Consider the following 15,882-nt stretch of genomic DNA (forward strand, 5'->3'; position numbering starts at 1 on the left):
ATTACTTGTTGTTATATGGTAGCCATGAGTAGGGCTTTCTCTCCTAGCTTATGATTTTCCTAAATCTGGTTACCCCTTTTGGAATATTTTCTATTGTAGAGTTAAAACAAGTAAGCCTTTCCTATCATCTACTCAGAGGCAGTTTCTACCAATTTGTTCTTTTCCTTCTTTAGACTTTCATCCAGTAGAGGGTTTGATATAAAATCTACTAGGAAACAGCCAAATGCCCTTGGCCTCATGATGACAGTAGCTGGGCCTAACCAGGGAGCTACAACTGAGCAGTGAATATTACACTCAGACAATCCAAAGGTAGCAAGGCAACGTGGAGTGGCAAGGGTCAGGCCCTGCAAGATCAATTTGTTTAAGACCAAACAGTGTAACATCACAGGATTCCAAAAAGTGGCTAGCCTCCCCATCTTTGAAGGTTTAGATTGGATCAATGATTCTGTACTTTTTTTCTGCTTGCACCAGTAACAATGGATCTCAGTGGCAATGAATCAATCACCACAGGGGAAGAGGAGATATATTAGAATCTCCCAGGGTTGACGGGCTATTGATCCCTACCTCTTCTCTACTGAGAATCAATGGACTGGATCAGAGCTGCTCAAAGCATGGCCCACGGATGGTTGACAAACTGTTTCAGGTCTACAGTAAGATGAGTATAGAAATGGAAAGTAAACATTGCAGTAGCTTCCAAGTGCATGCATGAACCCTTTTCTAGTAATTTGTTTTCATGTTGTTTTGCAGAAAGCATCAGATTGCAAAGAACTGGACATTTAAAAAATAAATCTCTGATCCTTCACTGTAGATTGAGACTCACTCTAGGTGACCTGAAATACTTCTAAGATACCTAATAGTCTAAGAATTGACTGAGATAGTTCAAGGATTGCATAGTTTCAGGGTGTTGGAAGGAACCAGAAAAAAAGTTGAATCAGGCTTAAAGAGAAAGATCCCAGGATCCTAGATACTCTGTGTGAGTTGTTCTTATGACTGAAGAATACATTTCAGTAGACCTTGACACCTTTTATTCCTAAATGCAAACCAAGGCTATGGGGAGACTTCACCTCTGAGAACTGTGATTGGGGCTTAGAGGGATGTGCAGTTTATAATATAATCTCTGACGTTTTTTAGCTTGGCTTTTGCTTGATGTGAGATTCACTGAGGCTGGTACCTCAGTGTGTCTAATTGGGTTACATTCCTGCAATGATGATGGGGTGTGAGACGGGAGCAACGAGTTCTGTAGTTGTGATGGTCAGAGAAGAAACACTTTTCCTCTGCCCTCGCCAGTCCAGTATTTGGGGGCCTGTGAGTCAAACTGACAAGAGATAGGTTAGCAAGAGAAAAGACAGGTTATTTACATGTGCAGCATTGATACACAGAGGAGTGCTCAGTGAAGAGTAACTTCTCAGAGGGGTGGTTAGAATCTGGGGCTTATATTCCACCCTGATATGCAAATGGGAGGGAGAGAAAGGGATCCCATGGGAAATATTGGGAAAGATAAATGAACCCTTAGGGGAACAGTTGGGGGATAGGATATTCTTGTGACAATGTTTGGGGGTGGTGCCAATGTATTGTCTTGGAGAAGATTTGATTTGGGCTGGGGGTGGGAATTTATGACAACTGAGTTCTTTTGGGAAGGCCTGCTTTTTGTTGAGAAGGGATTTCAGAAACTCAAATGTCTTCAGCTTAAAATAACTTCTGTGCTACAGTGGCTTCGTCTGGACCCCTTCGTGAAACTGATTGCTTTCTCATGAAAGCCTGAGTCCTGACATGGGAGCGAAGATGCTCTAGTCACCAGTGATCAAAATCTGTCACAGAACAAATGCTTTGCCTCTCACATGTCGTCATCATCAGAATGTGACCCTTTGTGTACAGAGTTTGAGGTGTTAGATCCACTTTCTTAATATTCAGATGATTGGCGATCCTTCAGTCTAGAACCTTGTAGTCATTACTCTAGAGTAAATTCTAATTTTTATTTTATTTTTCTTCTCCACTTTTAAATCTTGCAAGAGGTTGCCTTCCAGCCCACCCCAGCTGTCACTTACCGCACCATCGGGGGCATTCTCGACTTCTATGTGTTTTTGGGAAACACTCCAGAGCAAGTTGTTCAAGAGTATCTAGAGGTAAACTTATGATATCGTGATTATGACTGAGAAAATAAATCCTAAATAGCACAAAGAAAAGTAAATTTAAGATGCAGATGCGAGGCACAAAAATGTGATGGAACTGGAGGGTATTATGCTGAGCGAAATAAGTCAATCAGAGAAAGACATGTATTATATGACCTCACTGATATGAGGAACTCAATCTCAGGAAACAAACTGAGGGTTGCTGGAGTGGTGGGGGATGGGAGGGATGGGGTGGCTGGGTGATAGTCATTGGGGAGGGTATGCGCCATGGTGAGCGCTGTGAATTGTGTAAGACTGCTGAATCACAGACCTGTACCTCTGAAACAAATAATACATTATATGTTAAAAAAAAAAAAAGAAGATAGTAGGAAGGGAAGAATGAAGGGGGGGAATCGGAGGGGGAGATGAACCATGAGAGACTATGGACTCTGAGAAACAAACTGAGGGTTCTAGAGGGGAGAGGGGGTGGGGGGATGGTGATGGGTATTAAAGAGGGCGCGCTCTGCGTGGAGCACTGGGTGTTATACGCGAACAATGAATCATGGAACACTACATCAAAAACTAATGATGTAATGTATGGTGATTAACATAACATAATAAAATAAAATGTGCTATTGTAAGCAGCTATTATAAATCTGCTACAACAAATTGATCCCACCCTCAGTGATTTATAAAGGGGCTAGGAAAATAGAGTAACATTCCAACATTGATGACATGGTGTGTTGGAAATTGGAGTTGTCTTGTGCCCGCAAACCAATGCTTGCAAAGCTTTGTTAAAAATCGAGTATTTGCTTTCATTTTGCATACTTCTTTCAGCTCATTGGACGGCCAACCCTTCCCTCATACTGGGCACTTGGATTTCATCTCAGTCGTTATGATTATGGAACACTAGATAGCATGAGGGAAGTTGTGGAGAGAAACCGTGCGGCAGGGCTCCCTTATGTAAGTAAGGCTTTAAACCTCCTCCTGAAATAAAGGAATTCCCTTGGGGAATAGGATCAACTGCTTATAATTTCTCCCCCCTGAGTTATTTTTTAAATATATACAATAAAAAGAGTTTTATATATTCAGAATACTAGACTTTTTTGCTGTGCTGGCCATTCCTTTAAGGAACTAGTTCTTTTTAATAAGAAATGATACTTAGAGACCACCATTTTGGGGTTCAGAGATGATCTGTCTGTCTTTGTTCTTCTTATAACATTTTCTTAGTAAAATGTTCTTATGCTTACTGTATTGACTACATTTGTACAATGTGTTTTTACTTGAGTTCTCAAAACATTTCTTTCCCTAGTTTAAGTGAGCAAAAATGTAACAATAGAATATTTTAATATTTTGAATGGCTAAATTTGAATGTGTCTGTTCAATTATGGAGAGTGAGGTTTTTCAAGAGGTGCAAAGGAAAAAGCCCCGTAGTCTCTGGAATAGTCCTCTTCTCTTCCCTACCCCTTTCCCTTAGAGGCAGACACATAGGTCCTAGGGCAAGGGTCAATTTCCTTCTGGGCTCCGCTATTTTCATACAGGTTGAATTAGGAAAAAATAAGTGCCAAAGAAAACTTGAGTTAGGAGAGAAGTCACAACTCTGAGAAACAAACTGAGGGTTCTCGAGGGGAGAGGGGTGGGGGGAATGGGTTAGCCTGGTGATGGGTATTAAAGAGGGCACGCTCTGCATGGAGCACTGGGTGTTATACGCAATGAATCATGGAACACTACATCAAAAACTAATGATGTACTGTATGGTGATTAACATAACATAATAAAAAAAAAACACCCAAAACTAATGACATAATGTATGGTGATTAACATAACATAATAAAATAAAAAAAAGTAAAAAATAAAAAAAAGAAGAGAAGCAACAAAACAAAATGTGGGGCAGTAAAATGAGGGAGATGTGGGACAGTCTCTTCCCCCTTTCAGTTTGTGGATGGGGTAGGATTTAGGTACAGATATGTTTTTGATAGCCTTAGTGATTTGTTGCGATTGTTGTGGTTTGTTTGTTAGATTGGTTTTGAGTGCCAGAGGGGGCCAGGCGACAAGGCCGGGTGATGCAGTTAACCTGATTCCAGGGGTGGGGGTCAGGCCTTAGGGACACAATGGGTCCTCTGTTTTTGAAATTACTTTTGGCAAAGGAGCACTTGGATGCCAGGGACTGATCAAGAGCCCCGTTTCAAGCCCGGTACGGAGTCGGTGTGTATGGTGGGTAATTATAATGAGGATTTGACTGAGTCATTTGAACAGGGAAATTCTGGAGCCCTAAACTGTGGAGTTTGTGTATGCTTTCAGGATGTTCAGCATGCCGATATTGATTATATGGATAAGAGGAAGGACTTCACTTACGATCCAGTCAATTTTAAAGGTTTCCCTGAGTTTGTTAAGGAGTTACACGATAACGGTCAGAAATTGGTCATCATTGTGGTACGTGCCATCCTCCCCCCCTGCCCCCGATCATCAGGTGCTTGCTCTTCCTTGCCTTTATACCACCTCCCTCTCCTTCACCCCCCAATTCCCAATCTCCTTTCTGTGCCTCGAAGCTTGAAGCTGGGTGCTTCACTGTATTTTTCCTCTTCTTAGGATCCAGCCATCTCCAACAACTCTTCACCCAGCAATCCCTATGGCCCGTATGACCGGGGTTCGGGCATGAAGATATGGGTGAATGCTTCAGATGGGGTGACTCCACTCATTGGGGAGGTAACTGAATGGGGGACCTGGGGGCTGGTGGCGGGGCTGTGGTGGAGTGTGTGTATGTGTGTGTGTTTGCATGTGTGTAGTTGTCTTGACACTTTGAGATGCCTTATATATGCTGGGGATACACTTGCCCCTGTCCCCTCTTCCCCAGACCACCAATCATCTAGCTCTATATTCATTTAATTGACTCTGATCAATGCTTTTCTTTTTCTCCTGCAGGTCTGGCCTGGAAGAACTGTGTTTCCTGATTATACCAACCCCGATTGTGCTGTTTGGTGGGCAAAGGAATTTGAGCTTTTCCATAGCCAAGTAGAATTTGATGGAATCTGGATTGTGAGTTCTTAATACTCTGAACATTTGGTGACTAATATGCAGACTGTGTATATATTATTGAGTCAAGGAACATGGGGGAAAGAGGAGGAGAAGAAAGCACATAGGGCAGTAATTCTGATATTCCCTATCTTACTAGTTAAATAATCTTATTGAAACACGTAGCTTAGAATCTAAATCAGATCATTGGGTCTGGAAATAAACCAAGATTTTTTTTTTTCTGAATCCAGCTCTTCTTTTAAAAATGAATGAGCTGAACGAAGTAAAAATTGGTCATATATGCTTTACATTGCCACAAAGTACACGGTTTTTCAATCACCAGTTCAGGGTTCTTTCCTTTGGACATGGTGGACAAATTGATCAGAGCCAAAGGCCCCAGGTGCATGACAAAACTGTGGGGGTGGTAAGGACAACTGTCCATATGATAGCAAATGAAAACAAGTGCAAAGCAGCAGATGTTCAGTAAAATTTAGGGAGCTCTAGAGTTGAACTTTTTTCTATTTTTAAGAGAAATGTAGAAAATTCGAACAGTACAGAGAGCTAAAAAGATGAAAGCAAAATCCTCTAAAATGTTATCAGCCAAAGACATCTACCATCAACATTTTGGTACGCATCTTCCCAGAGCCCTCACCTGCCCAGCTGTTGGCACGGGCTTGCGCCCTCACTCTCTCTATGTGTGTATTTGTATGTATGTATGTATGTATGTATGTATGTATGTATCTAGATAGATAGATAGATAGATAGATATGTATGTGCATTCATGGCTATATTTGGATATATAGAGGATGTATAAGTTGACATATATGGAATCATATAAATCAAGATCTTTTTTCACCTAATGTTTTTGAAAATTTTTCATTTCCCATGATTATAGACATACAGCATTTTGAAGGGATTTTAAGAACCTTCTCTGTGGAACCTTCAATGGGTAGAGAAGACAGGAACATCTATTTCCCTCCATGTGCATAAGAACCTCTTTAAAGAAGAACTATCTGGAATCATTGCTCTGATTCCTTAAAAAAACAAAAAAGGAGACAAACATCAGTACAACATAAGGGGGCATATTTCTTTTCCTTCATAGTAGCTTTGTCTTACAGGATATGAATGAAGTCTCCAACTTCGTTGATGGTTCCATTTCAGGATGTTCCACGAGCAATCTAAATTATCCCCCATTCACTCCTAGTAAGTCTTGGTGGTGGTATAATTAAAGTGGCAATGCATATTTGGTATTTTACATTCGTAAGGATAGATATGAACTACCGGGCAAGGGAGTTTGTGTATAAATGTATGCAGGGAGAGGAAAATGTGGGTAATATATACTGAAGATTAGGAAAGAAAATCAAAGCACTCCAAGCTTTCCTAAATGAGGCATAAATTCAAACGGGGCCACTAGTCTTTCTACAGACAGTTTGAGCTATTTCTAGGGGAAGGTCCAGAGAACATTCAGTGCAGAGGCCAGAGGCTAGTGGTTAGTTTGTATTACTCCCTAGCGTGTATCCCCCGAGGTCAGGGCTTACCAGAGAGGGACCATAAAACTGGGCTTGGTCTTCGGGTAAGGGTAAAGTCTAGTGATATCAAGAATGTGAAGAACAGACATGAAACGTAGGATGAAAAGCCAGAAGCCAGAACCCAGAACCCATGGCCTTGAAGGTTAAAGTCAGAGTCCATGAATATGATGATAGTGAGCTCCAATTTAACTTTGAACAACACCATCTCTCAGGGTATGGCCCTGGAATCACAGTATTTATTGTAGTTTGAAGAAAGCTAGAGGCTCACAGATACATTTTATCTTAATTAAGGAAAGAACAAGGTGCTAACATTATAGCATCTAATGAAGACTTCCAGTCTGGTGAGAAAATAGGAAATTGGGGCAAATGGGCCAGGGATTTGCATGGGGGGGGGTGCACGAAAGTTCATACTTCATTCTTTTGGTGATGGAAGCTATTTATGTTTTAATATAAGGGAACCAGGATAGTCGAATGGTTTTGGAAATATTAATCTTGTGTTAGTGTGCAGCATGAATTCGGAGATCAATAGATCCGAAGTAAATAAGCCATTTAGAAACTATCGCAGTAGTTAAGATGCAAAGGTAATTTAGACTGGAGTCGGAATGATACAATGGGAGCAGAAAAGAATAGTAGCATGAGAGAGATTGGGGAAGCAGCCTTTTTACACTCTGGTGAGTTGAAAAAAGGGGCAAACAATTAATTTACACTTTCATCCACTGCTTCTGTTCTTGGGCCACATGATTTGGCTAAGTTTGCAGAATTCAGATTAAACGTCAAGTCTAACTGGATCCTCTGGTTTCCAAGTGCCTACCTTGAGCCACATGAGCACCTGGGGTGGAAGAGTGTGTATGGGGCAACAGAATTTATTTATATATCGGAGAAACTACTCCCAACATATAACCCTCTGATAGTGAGGAAGCTGTGTGATCATTTCCAGGATGGCCACAAGAAACCCTGCCTAGAGTGCTACCATTTCCGGTTCTGCCATAGACTAGGCCAGGAGCAGGGAATGCGCATCTGAGGCTCTCATTGACCGATTCCCTCCTTTGCCCCAGGAATCCTGGATGGGTACCTGTTCTCCAAGAGTCTCTGCATGGACGCAGTCCAGCACTGGGGCAGGCAGTATGACGTCCACAATCTGTACGGCTACTCCATGGCAATGGCCACGGCAGAGTAAGACCACTGTTGCTGTGGACTTCATACATGACCAGATTATTGATCTTTGTTAGATGCCAGGTGCCAGTGTGTTATTTTTAAGAACTCTGCAAGATAAATAGGGTTGTTATTACTGAATGAATGAAGAAACTACCCGGCACATAGGGAAGAAGGAATCCGGTAAATATTCGTGGAATGTATAAAATGAAAGAATGGATGAATACGTGAATGAATGGAAGGCTGGAAGAAATAAAGAGAAGTAACTTGACCAAGGGCAAACAGCTAATACGTTGTAAAAGCAAATTTTAAACCATTTTTGCATGAGTCCGAAACCCATGTATTTTCCTCTCTGCCACACTGTATGGAGTATGGAAGGTAAAGTAACTTATAGACTTCATGTGCCTCAGGGTTTTGGATACTGGCTCAGTGTCCTTCTACTGTGCTGTGTCTACCCTTGTGTATAGACTCAAATTCTACAGTGAGGAAAACGTACTGAGAATTTACTGTACTTACGGTAGTGGTGATAGCAGGAAGCCAGACCAAAACCACATTCACTCATTAGCAAAGTCATGGTTTAAGTTTAGCCTTCTTAAAAGTCGTTTTAAAAATTACAGAGCAGAAGTTTTAAAATAGACGTATAGACTTATAATTTTAAAAATATAGATGGGATGCCTGGGTGGCACAGTCGGTTAAGCATCCGACTCTTGGTTTCAACTCAGGTCATGATCTCAGGGTCGTGAGATCGAGCCCTGCATTGGGCCCTGCACTCAGGGCAGAGTCTGCTTGGAATTCTCTCTCCCTCTGCCTCTACCCCTCCCCTTAGTGCTCTCTTTCTCTCTCAAAATAAATAAATAAATCTTTTAAAAAATATAGATGATATATATTTATAGTTACTTATGAAAGTACACACATGTATCTGTACATTTAAAATGCCCACTCAAAAAGATTTTAATCTCTAAAAGGCTGTTCATAAATTCACTTTTTGTGTATGTCTAAAATCATACAATGTGAAAGATCAATGTATATACATCTATGTAAAATTAAATTTCACCTTCGTTCCTTAAAAATTGTATACCTCTAGTTATTAGCCTTTCCAAGCCTGCTTTTAAAAATTTTGGAAATTATGGATTTAATGACGTACATAAAACACCTTAAAACAAAACAAAATAAAATGGAAACATATTTAATGGTGCGATCTGCTTCCACAGCAGCTCTAACCCTCCTAGGAGGGAGTTAAAAGACAATGAGCCCTGGCATTGTCACTGTATCTGGGGGGCTGAGACATGCTGAGATCACACATTGACTCCTTAAGTTTCTCTCCCTTTCTAGAGCCGTCAAGACTGTGTCCCCTAATAAGAGAAGCTTCATTATAACCCGTTCTACCTTTGCGGGATCTGGCAAGTTTGCAGCCCACTGGTTAGGAGACAACGCAGCCACCTGGAATGATCTTCGGTGGTCTATCCCTGGTGTGCTGGAATTCAACCTTTTTGGTATCCCAATGGTGAGTCCACATCCCTACCTCAATCCCCAGAAAGCCTCATTCTAGAAAATTCTCAGAGCATGAAGCTCACCTCTCCTACCCTTTCTGGCCCAGGGATTTAATGTTTTGAGAACAAATGGCTTCATCTACATCAGTATGGCTCTGATACAACAACATTCTTTTCTGTACTGACTTATCAAGATAGAAAGTGGAACCTGGAAGTGCTATCATCGGAATATTTTTTTTCTATTAAAGTATAACATACACACAAAAAAGTACACATATACTTAAGTATATAATTGATGAATTTTACAAGCTGAACACATCTATGTATCCAGCACCCACATGAGAAAACATAACATTGCCAGGTTTCTAGAGGTGGGTTTGACATCTTTTAGTTAAATTCAACATATATATTTATGGAGCTGTTACTGTGTGCAAGGTACTAAGGTAGGTATGCATGGTGAGGGTAGAGAAAAGCATAAATATAGTACAGAAACATCTTCTCTGTCCCCTTATATATGAAATATATAAACAAATAATTATGACAAGCTGGGGACATATAAATTAAATGTTGAGGGAAATCCTGAGAAAGAGACTTTTTAATTCTGACAAGATTACAAGGAACACAGGGAGTCAGGGCAAGGAGTCAGGAGAAACTTCACAGAATAGGTTTCACTTGAGTTTACCCTTGGAAAGTGGACTTATTTTATCAGACCAATGGAGAAGTCATCTTAAGATTGAGAAATAAACATGAGGAAAAGCAGTAAGGGGGAGAATTTGATATGTTTATAAGGATTGGTTTGTAGGACTTGAGTGGAAAGTGATGCTGGAAAGGTGAGTTGGAACCAGGTTTTGAGGAGCTGCTAGCTAAGCTGTGGGGGGACCCTGGAGATGTTTGAATACATGACTGATGGAATCAGATTTAGGCTTTGGAAAGTTAATTCTGATATGGTGGTCAAAATAATATTGGAAGTAATTTTAGTTCTACCCATCAAAAAGCTATTGTATGTTGGGGCACCTGGGTGGCACAGTCGGTTGGGTGTTTGACTCCTAGTTTCAGCTCAGGTCGTGGTCTTCGGGTAGTGGGATGGAGCCCCACATCAGGCTCCATGCTCAGCAAGGAGTCTGCTTGGGATTCTCTCTCCCTCTCCCTCTGCCCCCCCCACCCCTCTCTCTGTCTCACTCGAATAAATCAATAAATCTTTAAAAAACAAAAGCTATTTTGTGTCAAGTGTTCTACTTCCATTATGTCACTTACTAAAACCCTGTGTAGCTAATTAATGCCCACTTTAACAAAATGAGGAAACTGAGGCACAGAAGGATAAAGTAACTTACTCATAGTCATCTGACAGTAAAGAGTGGACATGAGAGGTGCCCGGATGGCTCAGTTGGCTAAGCATCTGACTCTTGATTTTGGCTCAGGTCATCATCTCAGGCTTCTGAGATGGAGCCCCACGTCAGGTTGTGTGCTGGGCATGGAGCCTGCTTAAGATTCTCTCTCCCTCTCCCTCTGACCCTCCCTTAAAAAAAAAAGAGTGAACATGTGATGTGACCCAATTCTGATCACACTCTATAAGCCTTCTCAGTAAAGCTTGGTAAAGTGCAACTGGAGAGTCCCTGATGGAAAGCAAAGGGGGCGGGATAATGGAATTGAGGTATACGTTCTGTTTGTGTGTCCTTCCAGGTGGGTGCTGACATATGTGGCTTTGCACTGGATGCCCCCGAGGAGCTCTGTAGGCGGTGGATGCAGCTGGGGGCATTTTATCCATTCTCCAGGAATCACAATGGCCAAGGCTACAAGGTAAGTCTCCCAGGAGACATGATCAAAACAAATTTGGCGTACATTAGAGCGAGATCCGTCTGCATCCTCGCCAAGACATCTAGCGAGCCAACCTCCTACCTGGCGCTTCACTTAGGCTAATTTGCAATTAACCAGGGCCTCTGACATGCCATTAAAATGCTCTGCTGACACAGAATCTGCTCTTGGTACTGCTGTGGTCAAGGAGATGGAGAGTCTGTGAAGGTTTTCATCAAATGTCTGTACACTCTGTGTACATTGCTCATTTTGTAATGAGAATCAGATGAGGAAGTACTTCAAAATGGTTGAAATGGCAGTCTCCCGAGAGAGCAGTCCCTAGCGTGACTGAGGCTGGATGAATTGCCAGATAGTGAATGACATTTACCTGGTGAAGCAATCTCCCTCTGCCCACCTGTACTGCTCAGAGGCTGAGTTTATACCCTAGGCCTCAGGTCTTTGAGGAAGGAAACTCTCGGTTCTGATGAATGGGGTCTGGAGTTCTCCAGATGCTTCTGTCATTCGTAGCCGGATCACAGTGGCAACATCTTATTCCTCCCAGGCCCAGGATCCTGCCTCCTTTGGAGCTGACTCTCTGCTGTTGAACTCCTCCAGGCACTACCTTACCATCCGCTACACCCTATTACCCTACCTCTACACCCTCTTCTACCGTGCCCACAGCCTGGGGGACACAGTGGCCAGGCCCCTTCTGCATGAGTAAGTTCACCGCATCCAGAGGGTTTTTGTTAACGTGACTGGCCACATGGCTGGTTTCACCAAATATCAGAGTGAACATTGAGACACTCTGAGCGGTTATTCAGATAACTCTCTCTACTTTTTAACTGGGATACTGGGTATTTGCAAGGCAACTGCTGCCTCCATACTGTTGTAGAGGTATATTTAAGTGGTAGAGCCTGTTCTCTTTTGGGGCTAGAAGAAGACTAAAATCACGGGACTTCGGGGTCTTTGTTCTGCCACCAACTAACTTTCTGTCTTAGACAAATCATTTAAGTTCTTTGATCCGTTGTTTCTTGATTCTTAGTTTAAAGGATTTGATAGCTTGATCAGGATGGTGTCTTCTGTAATGCACTATGTTCAGGCCCTAGGATGAACCTGTTATTTACACATGAATAAGAATATTACAGAGGATTTCTAGAGTTCCAGAATTTTTACTGCCAGCCAATGAGCATCTCCAGCTTAAGCCTGAAAAAGGCCACTTAAGAGGTTTTCCATGTCAAAATGCAGTGAACCCCCTTAGGTGTCCGACATTCTAGGCTCTCAGGCACGTATCTGCTATTATCGTTATCATTATCATTATCATCATCATTATTATACATTCATTATTTTGAGTCCATTTTTACCATCTCCTGGAATTCCCTGTTAAAAGGCAGATACCCTAAAAGAGAAAAGAGTAGAATTTTAAATTATCTGCAATTTGTCTTGATCACATCCAGTTCCTTCTTGATAGTCAGCTGAAGTTTTAAGATGTATTCCTTGTTTTACTTATTTTATTTAAAGGGGCATATGGTGAACAGACTTACGGTCTGGACCCTGCCCAGCATACATCCTGGAATAGGCACCTATGTCCGACCAGGGAAAGAAAAGGAGAGTGCATGGGTTGGGGAAAGTGGGCCCATCTGCTGGGCTTGAGTAGGTGTCCCAGAATAATTTGGGGGGTTACCACAGGCAGGAGGCCTGCATGTTTTGGACAGTTGAGGGGAAAGCTGTCGGGAAGCATTGGCCTGGATCGCAGTGAACGTCTCTGATCTCCAGGTTCTATGGGGACAACAGTACGTGGGATGTGCACCAACAGTTTTTATGGGGCCCCGGCCTCCTCATCACTCCGGTTCTGGATGAGGTAAGTGTCCCACAGAGGCATGCGGATGGTCTCTGCTTCTGTTCCTGCTACCCTCCAAACTCTTCTCTTCTGGAGCCATTTATCTTCTCTTTATTCCAAGCCTGAGTCCAGCCTCCATGGCTGAGATGGCCTTGAAGACAGTGTGCTGAGGTTTGGGGAAGTTGGAGATGGCTGACTTAGGAGTCTTTTTTTCTTGACCAAGTTCCCACTCAGTGTAGAAGCAACTGTTGGTGGTTCTGGGTTTGGGAATGGTCCTATTTGTCATCAGAGTCTCCTAGCAGATCCTTCTTGCTCCTTGAGGTAGAGGCAGAATGGAGCAGGGGGCCGGCAGTGTCTCTAAGGTTGGATGGAATCAGGGTCTGATTGCTGTCTCTGCCTCTTAGCACCGTGTGGCCTGGGGCGAGTTCCTCAGCTGGAAAGGTGAGATCATGAGAGTACCTGCCACCGGGGACAGTTGGGAGGATTACATGAGTTCATGTAAAGCTGGAATTTTTACCACAACCTGTATTTCAAGATTATTATTATTCCTAATGTGCTTCCACTGGGATTTTCCTTTGGGTTGCCAAGTTATTGCTTCTATTATTCCTATTAGAAGAAAGGCATGATTTGATAACAGAGAAAAGAAAGGCCACTTATGCTCTCTCAGTATATGGGTAAGAAGCTCCTTTGGGAGTGCTAAGAAATCCATTTTATCCCCTTCAGAGGCTGGGCCATGAAGAACAATACTTTGTTTTAATTTCAGGGTGCAGAGAAAGTGATGGCATATATGCCCGATGCCGTATGGTACGATTACGAGACTGTAAGTAGCTTTGACTTTTCTTAAACTCCTCAAGACCACAGCTGCACAGACAAGATGCCTCTCTGGAGAGAGGAACATCTGTCCACATCCCCAGGAGCGTTTCTGTACTGTTTTCTGTCATTTCAGAGCACAGTTGATAAAGTGTGCCTAAGTCACTTCATGTCAGTCATGAAGAGATCTGAAAAAAAAAAAAAAACACTTTTATATACTTTATTCAACACAGGATAAGGGCAAATATTGGAGGGTCCAATGGAGGGACCAAATATTGGTCAGGAGTCAGCTAACTTGTTTAAAACTATCAGTTCATCTAATATATGTCAGATAGCCTCGGCATGGCGTAAACGCTCCCCCAAACTCCCAAGTGATGGCAAAACCTGTTGTTCTTAATTTGTTTCCTTCCTCTCATTTGATTGCCTGGCTAGACACCAAGTCATCTGGGTGGAGAAAGGATAGCTGTAGATAACTCAGCCCATGGGTAACAGGGGGGCGCGAATGTGCCATCCTGCCAAGGTGCTTGATGTGTGTGCCTGCATCAGGGGGCCCGAGTGAGATGGCGGAAGCAAAGGGTGGAGATGGAACTTCCTGGAGACAAAATCGGACTTCACCTTCGCGGAGGCCACATCTTCCCCACACAACAGCCGGCCACCACCACAGTGGCCAGGTAGAGCATGGCGGGACTTTCCTTCAAGGGGAGGCAACTGACAAAGCTGGTCGTTTCTGTTCCCATCTGTTGCCCATGCAGAAGGTGCTGAAGCTTTCCGTGGTGTGTGGGAAAGAAGAGGACTGGGGTGTGTGTGTCCATCAAACTCTGTCCCTTGTATTTCTCTCAGCCTCTTCTGAGGAAGTTGTGGTTTCCAAGAGGGATTTTGAAAGAACTTAACCCCTGTCCTTCCTTAAGTCTCCTGCATTTCTCCTCAAAACACACTGGCTGCTGGGGTCCTTATCCTTCCTCGTTTTCCCAGGACTAGTTCAATTTTAGCACCAAAAGTTTCATGTCTTGGGAAACCTCTCAATTCCGCGTAAATGGGGTCTGTTGATCACGCTACCTGCTTGGCCAGATCATCCATCCATTGTGCTATGCTCTTGACTCATTCATTCTCATTTCTAGGGAGAGGGAGTCCGCTTTCCATTACCCTATAATCTCAGTTTCCCATTCCTTTCCTCCCAGTGAGCCATTTATTTCTTGTGATGCAGAACAGGGCACAAAAATTGCTTGTTCACTTCAAATCTCCCTCATATCACTAATTTCTCCTTTATGACTTTGATTCTGAAATTCTAGACTCCATCTGTGCTAAAGACATACACATTTATATATGTCGCTAAAAGTCTATTTGTTTTTAATAGACTGGGAGTTCTTTGGAGGTTAGAAATCTTTCTTTTCTTTTGAACTTTCCTTACTACCTTAATTTTTCATATTGCAGACTTTTTATGACAACGAGGCAGAATATTTCTTCATCTAACACCAAATGGTTTCTTTGTATCTAATTGTTCAACTTCAGGCTGTTCCGCATACTGATACCAAAATTATCTTTCCAAAATGAAGATTTTTTTTCTTGTTGCTCCCCTGCGCCAAGTCCAAATTCTTTCACGGGTAGGGTTTCCAGGCCAATCACAATCTGGTTGCAAGTTAAAAACTGTGCCTCCTGAGACATCTGAATGCACACCTAAGGACCAGGCGTGCCCCAAAGCTTGCTGTTCCCAGACATACCCATCTATTCGACTGCATTTGGGCTTCTATACTTATTAGCCTCTCCAACATCCTTTGCCTGGTCCGTTCTTAATGACTTTCCAAATTAAAAATTTCATCTGCAAGAAAGCTTTCTCAGTTCTTCCAGCAGAGGGAGTCATGCCACTCCAAACTTTTTAAAAATACTTTTTAGTATACTGTTAAATATTATTTTGTACCTTAGCTGATTCTTTTTCTTTCCTTCTTAATATGTTTAAGTATTTCAATCATAGTTACTTTATACCTTGTATCTGAAAATTCTATTATCTAAAATCCTTTGGAGAATCCAAATTATTGTTCATTGTTTTTGCCAACTTTCTCTCATGCTGGCTTATTACCTTGAGTATTTAAATAGCAATGTTTTTGTTTTTCAAATGTAGTGATCTTAAGGATCCAAACATGGGTATTATTCCTCCA

General features: G+C 42.2%; 1 protein-coding gene across 3 annotated transcripts in view; it reads left to right on the forward strand.

Moving 5' to 3' along the window:
* MGAM (maltase-glucoamylase) overlaps nucleotides 1-15,882 on the forward strand; it is an 86,437-nt gene that overhangs the window by 29,496 nt on the left and 41,059 nt on the right. For all 3 annotated transcript variants that reach the window (XM_027575002.2, XM_027575001.2, XM_027575000.2), the window contains exons 9-21: nucleotides 2,011-2,123; nucleotides 2,946-3,071; nucleotides 4,410-4,541; nucleotides 4,698-4,814; nucleotides 5,031-5,144; nucleotides 6,239-6,323; nucleotides 7,705-7,822; nucleotides 9,134-9,305; nucleotides 10,972-11,088; nucleotides 11,645-11,799; nucleotides 12,856-12,940; nucleotides 13,683-13,739; nucleotides 14,276-14,400. In XM_027575002.2, the coding sequence (XP_027430803.1) occupies nucleotides 2,011-2,123; nucleotides 2,946-3,071; nucleotides 4,410-4,541; nucleotides 4,698-4,814; nucleotides 5,031-5,144; nucleotides 6,239-6,323; nucleotides 7,705-7,822; nucleotides 9,134-9,305; nucleotides 10,972-11,088; nucleotides 11,645-11,799; nucleotides 12,856-12,940; nucleotides 13,683-13,739; nucleotides 14,276-14,400 (1,516 nt within the window). The remainder of the gene's footprint in view (nucleotides 1-2,010; nucleotides 2,124-2,945; nucleotides 3,072-4,409; nucleotides 4,542-4,697; nucleotides 4,815-5,030; nucleotides 5,145-6,238; nucleotides 6,324-7,704; nucleotides 7,823-9,133; nucleotides 9,306-10,971; nucleotides 11,089-11,644; nucleotides 11,800-12,855; nucleotides 12,941-13,682; nucleotides 13,740-14,275; nucleotides 14,401-15,882) is intronic.

The sequence above is a fragment of the Zalophus californianus genome, chromosome 12, assembly GCF_009762305.2.
Source record: "Zalophus californianus isolate mZalCal1 chromosome 12, mZalCal1.pri.v2, whole genome shotgun sequence".
NCBI lineage: Eukaryota > Metazoa > Chordata > Mammalia > Carnivora > Otariidae > Zalophus > Zalophus californianus.